Below are 7,487 nucleotides of genomic sequence, written 5' to 3' on the forward strand. Positions count from 1 at the left end.
AAGGTTGTCAGTGTAAAAAAAGTGCTTCATTTTTTTAAATTTGGTTCCAAACAATATCGTTTGTGATATATTTTAATTTAATTTATTTATTATTTATTTTTTTGGTTCTCATGAATAAATTTACATCATTTGCATTATTAATTTGAAATGATCTCACCTTGCTACTGGAAATTAAAAAAAATGTTGGTATTAAACTGGTTTCAAAATTATATCATCAAAAATGAAAAGAAGGCGTCTCTCTAATTTTTTATAAAAAAATACACAGAATTATTCCTGCAATAAATCCAAGTAAAATAAATTAATTATGTGGTGTTTTACTTATGGTGTCTCGACTAGAATTTTGAGTGAAATTATTCGTAAAACTTTTTGTACGAGTGTAAGATTTTCTTTGTAAATGTCTCTTTAAATTAATTTTTTCCGAACAAGTCCAGAATCTTACATTTTGCGTTGTTTTATTATTAAAAATACTCTCTTGATGAAAAAGAATCAATAAAAACTCAACCTTGATACATATTTAAGCGATTTTAGATCTATATATAAGAAGACACCGGTCGTGGTAGTCAAGTTTGCAAATTTCGTTATGAAACGCCTAATCTTATTATTGTGCTTTGCATTTTGCGAAAATGTGAAACTGCGTAAATAAATTTATTTCATAATTTTTCAAAATTATTTTTGATTATTTTAGCGCCAAATTTTCAAAAATGCAATCGAAATCAACCCGACTTGAACCAATGTTTACTACAAGCGGCCCAAAACGGCATTTCTCAATTGACTCGGGCTTACGAAAAAGTCAACATCCCAAATTTGAACCCTTTTGAAGTGCCTGAAGTGACGGTAGGGCAAGGATCTGGAACGGTGGCAGTGGATCAAAATTTCAAAAATTGCCTATTTTCCGGTTTTCACAAAATGAAATTGGATCAGTTTGAGTAAGTAACACTTTTTTTAACTAAAAATATTTTTTTTTGTCAACTCGTAGGTTTGATTTTGATAAGAAAATTTTGCATTTTGTTGGGACGTTCCCCGATATTACTAAAAAATGCGATTATGAGTTAGATGGAAAAGTCCTGCTTTTACCCATCAGAGGATCAGGGAAAAGTACCATTGTTTTAGGTATGTTTCACCACAAGAAAAATTAATTTACTTAATTATTTTTTAAAGAAAATTTGGATGTCGATCTTGTTTTCCATTTCGAAGAATACAAGAAAAATGATAAAACTTTTATTAAAATCACATCAAATGAGCTCAAATTAGAGCCAGGACATGTCACATTTAATTTTGATAATTTGTTCGATGGTGATAAGAGATTAGGTGATAACATTAATCACGTATTAAATGATAATTGGAAGGAAGTGTTCGATGATGTTAAAGCTGGTTATATTGAAGTTATATCGCAAATTCTGATGACTCTTTTTACCAATTTCTTTGCAAAAGTGTCCCTTGAAGAGGCCTTAGACTAACAAAAAATAGTTTTAGTGTTTTTTTTTTATTTTTTAGAGTTTATTATGCATTTGTGAAATGGAATTTGTTAAACTTTTAAAATGTGAAGATAAAAGTAATTAATAAAACATTTATGCAATTTGTTTAATTAATTTATGAATATAATATAACCCAAGTTGTTTATTTTTTATAAATAATAATTTGTATTAAAATACGATTTTGTTTATTAAGAAATTTGTTTTTATAACAATTTCTCATTTTAGTGTTTAGCGCCATCTCTGAGTGAATTTATTCGCACTTTTCGTAGATACCTAAGTGAGTTTCTCTAATTTTCTTCAAGGTTGAGAAATTAACCAAAGCTTTTATTTGTTTCTTTTATAAAAAATAAAAAAAAAAGAAATTGAATTTGCAAACCTCTTATTACAGTTTCCGAATTTAATTATTTGTTTGTTGAATATTAGGAATTTGAATGCAAATCAATTTTTTACTTATTTTTTACATAATTTATTCAAACAATTAGCAACCATTTCCTTATTATTATAAAATTTGTACCAATATTAAATAAAAACAATAATAATCTTAACCTTGTTACATAATTAAATAGTTTTCAAAATTTATATAAGGTGCAACAGTGTAGGAATTTGAGTAGTAATCAAAATGAATCGTTTAATTCTTCTCGTTTTGTGGTTTACATTTTGTGAAAATGTGAAATTACGTAAGAGTTATTTAAATTACAAGGGAGGAAATTGTACCTTTTTCTCCCACAGATCGAGGTTATTGTTTGAAGCTAGTAACCACCAAGGGAGCAAAAGACACTTTCCCGTTGTAATACATAAATTTTTCCTACAACCCAGCAAGAAACACTTCAAAATTAGTTATCTCAATCCCCCTGAAGGGTAATTAGCTACTTTTCTTTTTGGAATTACGGTGGAAAAACTTACTTTCTGTTAGGGTCGTAGGAAAACATTTTTTTTAATTTTCACCAATTTAAAGGATAAGTTTTAGCGTCAAATTTCCAAAAATGTAACCGAAATCAGCCCGATTTGAAACAGTGTATACTAAAAGCGGCCCAAAACGGCATTTCTCAGTTAAATCGACCTTATGAAAGTGTAAATATTCCAAATTTGAACCCTTTTGAAGTACCGGAAGTGACAGTAGGGCAAGGGTCTGGAGCGGTTGCAGTTGATCAAAATTTTAAAAATTGTCAATTTTTTGGATTACATTTATTGAAATTGGAACGTTTTGAGTAAGTATGAGTGATAATTTTTTTTTATAAATAATTTCTTGCAGATTTGATTTTGATAAAAAAATCCTATTTGTAACAGGGATTTTTCCGAATATTACCAGTAACTGTGATTATCAACTAGACGGTAAAGTCCTACTTTTGCCGATTAAGGGATCCGGCAAAAGTAAAGTCGTTGCAAGTATTTTTCTCTATTTTAATTTATTTAAAAAGAAATATTTTTTTTTCCAGAAAATTTAGCTGTGGATGCTGTTTCCAAGTTCGAAAAATATAGAAAAAATATCAAAACTTTTATCAAAATCACTGAAACTGGTCTGAAAGTGAACCCAGAACGGGTGATTTTCAATTTCGACAATTTGTTCAATGGTGATAAGACACTAGGTGATAACATAAACCAACTCCTTAATGATAATTGGGAGAAAGTTTTTAATGACGTGAAAAGTGGTTATATTGCAATCGTGAGCAAAATTCTCACGAGTTTATTTACGAATTTTTTTGCAAAAGTGTCACTCGAGGAAGCTTTAGACTAATTTTTCAACTCACTTAATATCCTAGACACTGCACAAGAACATATTTATTGTAAACTAATGAAATACTTCGACTGATTGCCTCACTGTTACTTTCAGTATGAATTAAAGTAAATGTAGTGTAATTACCTGTTGAATAATCATAATACAATAAAACATTAATTAAAAATTAAAGCAGTTGATTAATTAATAGCGATTTAGCGATTTATAATGGTGATTTTTTCGCTGTTACTCCACAATCCGAATAAATCCTCAACAAGTAACTCGCTTCAGATTCGTCGATTCCCGCCACTTTCGGTACTATACAGTATGATCCAGAATAAAGTGCATACCGGACGGTTAACTGGCGTTCACCCGTTATGGTTACGCGTTTCGATTCCACACGTTTTGATTGTTTCTGGACCTGGAAAACACATTTAAAAAAAATAATTACACAGGGCGACAAATAAAAAGTCAACAACTTGACAAATTTTATATCATTTTGTTCGTCTCAGTGAGACCAATTAAATGCACTAAAAAAATTCAAATAGTCCACACACTTTGAACAAAATATTTTTTTTCTAATTTAAATGAATTTAAAATACTTTAACTTTAAAAAATCATTACTCAAGACCATTCTAAAGACTTGTCCTTTAGAATGGTATGCAATTTGAAATTGAATATTGGCAAACTTTTCTTCGAACAGTGTTCGAAGAAGTTCGAAGTAAATCGAAATAATCTAAGAAAAACCCTACGAGTACTTTTTTTTTTTCTTCGTCATCATCTTGTAGAGCATCTTTTTATTAGTAAGAATCCAAATTTTTAAAATAATATACCGAGTAGTTTTTAAGATATGATTTTTTGAAGTTAAGGTTTGCTAATCAAGGGGAGAAATGCATGTTAATCTTACTTAAAATTGCATTTTTATAAAAGTATTTGTTTTAAGACTCTTCTTTTGCTTAAAATGGTCAATTGCACCTTCTTTGTTCTAATTACAATAAACAAAAACTGTTTCTTTACTTAAAACAAACAAAGAGTACCTGCGTACTAATTTAAGCAAATAAAAAGTTTTTTTTGTTCTAAAAATGATCACTGATCATTGAGCAAAAAGGATCTAGAAGTTTAAAGCAGTAGCTTTAAATATAAGAACAAATCTTTTTCAAATTAAATGACTTTCCATTCAGATTCCAACTTGTTCATTTTGTTCTAGCTTTCTGAACTTTTTTTTGAAAATATTCTCAGCAAATGCTTTCTTATCACTTTCTACTGATGTTGAATGCAATAAGTCAGTTGCTTCGTGTGCAACTGTTATCACAACAACTACTACCTACAAGCTAACTGAAGCTAATTGTAAAATGTACCAACAAAATAAATTAGGTGACTTATTGCATTTAACATCACTCGAAAGTGATGAGAAAGCATTTGCTTAGAACATTTTCAAAAAAAGTTCAGAAAGATAGAACAAAGTGAACAAGTCAAAATCTGAATGGAAAGTGATTTGATTTGAAAAAGATTTGCCCTCATATTTAAGACTCGTGACTTAAACTTCTAGATCCTCTTTGCTCAATGATCAGTGGTCATTTTTACAACAAAAAAACTCTTTATTTGCTTTAATTACTACACAGGTACTCTTTATTTGTTTTAAGTAAACAAACAAGTTTTTGTTTATTGTAATTAGAACAAAGAAGGTGCAATTGACCATTTTTAAGCAAATGAAGAGTCTTAAAACAAATACTTTTATAAAAATGCAATTTTAAGTAAGGTTAACATGCATTTCACCTATAGGGAGCAATGTTTGATTAGCAAACCTTAAATTCAAAAAATCATATCTTGAAAACTACTCGGTATATTTTTTTGAAAATTTGTATTACAACTAATAAAGAGATGCTCTACACGATGGTAATGATGAAAAAAAATTTACTCGTAGGGTTTTTCTTAGATTTTTTCGATTACTTCGAACTTCTTCGAACACTGTTCGAAGAAAAGTTTGCCAATATTCAATTTCAAATTTTATATCATTCTAAAGGCCAAGGCCATCTCTTTAAAATAGTCTGTATTTGAAGGAAATCGGCCTAATAGTTATTGAGTAATGATTTTTTAAAGTTAAAGTATTTTAAATTCATTTAAATTAGAAAAAAATATTTTGTTTAAAGTGTGGACTTTTTAATTTTTTTTTTCGTGCATTTGATTTGTCTTACTGAGACGAACAAAATAACATAAAAATTGTCAAGTTGTCACGACATGCCCTGTGATTATTGGACTATAAACCGGATATAAGAGCAGTTCAAGTGGCAATTCGTCTTGTCCCAATTCGCGTCTAAATTTCTGCATTAAACCGACAACAACGTGTACTTCATTGGGCCCCCTGATTGTTAAAAAGTACTGATTTTTGGGCATTTTGGGCCTCCAGGAGTCCTCAAACATGTAGACATTCCAGTTGTTGACTTGGAAAGTGGGGTTAAGATGACAGATATCGATGAAGGTGAAACACTTTTTAAAATCGGTGAAGTTCATCCAAAATTCACCGTCGTTTCTTTTGACCCATAATTTGTCTCTGATGTCTTTTGGAACTAAGTTCCAAGTTTCGGAACTAGAAATTTTGAAAAATAAAAATTTTCGGAAATAAAAAATTACTTGTCATTCCATGGACCGTTCCATTCAGTGTTACCACCCCACGGGTTTCTCACTCTGATCAAATGAATTTTTTCATTTTTTAATTGTAAAGTATACAAACCGGTGATGCTATAAGCATGGTTTACAACTAAACCATCTTGACGTGTCTCGTTTCCGTTATTTTGGGACTAAAATGTAATTATTAGTGGAGAAAACTGATTGAGTGATTATCACACTGGTATTGAGCAACCCATAAATGATCCTTTATCGAAGGACATTTGGATTAATTCATAAATTTCTGGATTTCTTGTATCAAAAACTTCCGAAAGCCCCCCACATAAATCCTCCAAAGCTTCGTTAATTCTCCCACCCTCGATATTTAAATACGAACCGTAAAACCTTAAAATAACGTTGATTGATGATTAAAATTAAAAAAATCAATACTTTGCGTATGCTTTTTCCAACAATGGGGGCCAAAACTCGTCCGAATCACCCGATTTTAAATAAATCAATTGGTTGTTGATTGTTGGTAATTTGTCGTCGATGACTACATCAACCCATCGGCCGTATTGCCAAAATCTATTAAAAAAAAAAAACATTGAAGTATAAAAACTAAGAGACTAACCTGAAATGGAAAATTCCGACATAATTTTCCGAAAAATTTTGGTTCTCAGGGACAACCATTGAAAAAATTTTTGGGTTTGTTGTTAAATTCGCAATAGAAGCAAGGAACCAGCAATCTCCCAGTTGGCCTTGATTGATGTCGAAACGGGTGGCCCCATCTACGATAAATTTGGGGTTCTTGCAAATTTCCTGAAATGTACATGAAATGTTGAAATAACTATCAATTTATCCCCATATTTAAGTAAAATTTTGTGATAACGAATTTTATCTTATACAGGGTGCGCCAGAACTCGCGTCCCAGATAAAAATGCCATATAAGGTAAAATACCAGGAACATGGAAAAAATGTTAAAAAAATTTTGTCTATAGAAAAAATAAATTAGAATAAAAGTGTTTTGTGGTGTCCAGATAAAACTTGATTTACACTGTATATTTTTAAATTTTCCAGAGCTACTTTCATAGTTTACATAACGTTTCAATTTTTAATTTTTTAACATAAGTTTTATTTCTTGCCTTCATACTGACCAAAAAATCAAATATCTAAAAGTCACATTTTTTATTTCACAAAAAATCTAGTAAAATTGTTTTTGGAAAGCTGATAGTTGTCAAAAAAATTATTTTTCCCTTTGAAAGCAAAAAACCAAAATTTGAATCAGTGTTTATAAAAACTATTTAATTTCTTTGCATTTTTATTCTTAAACTTTTTTTTTATTAAAAATTAGTTACAAACTCATTTATTTCTAAGCATAAAAATTTGAATATTTGGGTTATCAATTACAAGATTTTTCTTTAAAATTTGTAATAAAACCTTTAGCTTTTGGAACTCTATTTTGTAAATTACATTTTTTTTTTATTTATTTGAGAACAAAACAGATTGTTTTTTACTACTAATTGGGCGCAGATAAGTTTATTAATAAAAATTTAAATGTAAAGATACGAAAAATTAGAAATGTTACCAAACAAATAACCTGAAGCGGAGCAAAATATTTATGAATGAAAAATATTATTTATCAAAATATTTTCGAAATTGTCCTTTATTTGTCTACTTATATAATATGTAAATTT

The 7,487-nt window shown here is 29.3% G+C and overlaps 3 protein-coding genes across 3 annotated transcripts in view; 2 read left to right on the top strand and 1 right to left on the bottom strand.

Annotated features, from left to right (window-relative positions):
• The first annotated feature begins 498 nt into the window (after positions 1–498).
• Positions 499–1,576, top strand: LOC123009013 (protein takeout-like). The gene is made up of 4 exons (XM_044405108.1): positions 499–635; positions 686–926; positions 977–1,110; positions 1,159–1,576. The coding sequence occupies exons 1-4, from the start codon at positions 581–583 to the stop codon at positions 1,455–1,457; spliced, it is 729 nt and encodes a 242-aa protein (XP_044261043.1). The 5' UTR covers positions 499–580; the 3' UTR covers positions 1,458–1,576.
• A 513-nt stretch (positions 1,577–2,089) lies between these two features.
• The window catches only part of LOC123009012 (calpain-A-like), a 6,508-nt gene continuing 1,110 nt past the window's right edge, over positions 2,090–7,487 (bottom strand). Inside the window, exons 3-8 of the mRNA XM_044405106.1 lie at positions 6,425–6,612; positions 6,244–6,378; positions 6,036–6,198; positions 5,821–5,987; positions 5,455–5,776; positions 2,090–3,610 (exon numbers count right to left, since the gene is read on the bottom strand). Of these exons, the coding sequence (XP_044261041.1) occupies positions 3,413–3,610; positions 5,455–5,776; positions 5,821–5,987; positions 6,036–6,198; positions 6,244–6,378; positions 6,425–6,612 (1,173 nt within the window). The 3' untranslated portion in view covers positions 2,090–3,412. The remainder of the gene's footprint in view (positions 3,611–5,454; positions 5,777–5,820; positions 5,988–6,035; positions 6,199–6,243; positions 6,379–6,424; positions 6,613–7,487) is intronic.
• LOC123009014 (protein takeout-like) lies at positions 2,729–3,367 on the top strand (the record flags this gene model as incomplete). The annotated part of the gene is made up of 2 exons (XM_044405109.1): positions 2,729–2,861; positions 2,912–3,367. Coding segments are annotated over 2 exons (432 nt in total), but the record flags the coding sequence as incomplete, so codon positions are not given.

This window comes from Tribolium madens, unplaced genomic scaffold (assembly GCF_015345945.1).
Source record: "Tribolium madens isolate multiple individuals breed KSU strain unplaced genomic scaffold, Tmad_KSU_1.1 Scaffold_71;HRSCAF=194;Tcas5.2_LG6, whole genome shotgun sequence".
NCBI lineage: Eukaryota > Metazoa > Arthropoda > Insecta > Coleoptera > Tenebrionidae > Tribolium > Tribolium madens.

Bases quoted from the DNA above. Each gene is read 5' to 3' on its own strand.
- LOC123009013 (XM_044405108.1), top strand. From the start codon at position 581: ATGAAACGCCTAATCTTATTATTGTGCTTTGCATTTTGCGAAAATGTG. The intron at 636-685 runs GTAAATAAATTT...TGATTATTTTAG, and splicing joins TTGCGAAAATGTGAAACTGC to CGCCAAATTTTCAAAAATGC. The intron at 927-976 runs GTAAGTAACACT...GTCAACTCGTAG, and splicing joins ATGAAATTGGATCAGTTTGA to GTTTGATTTTGATAAGAAAA.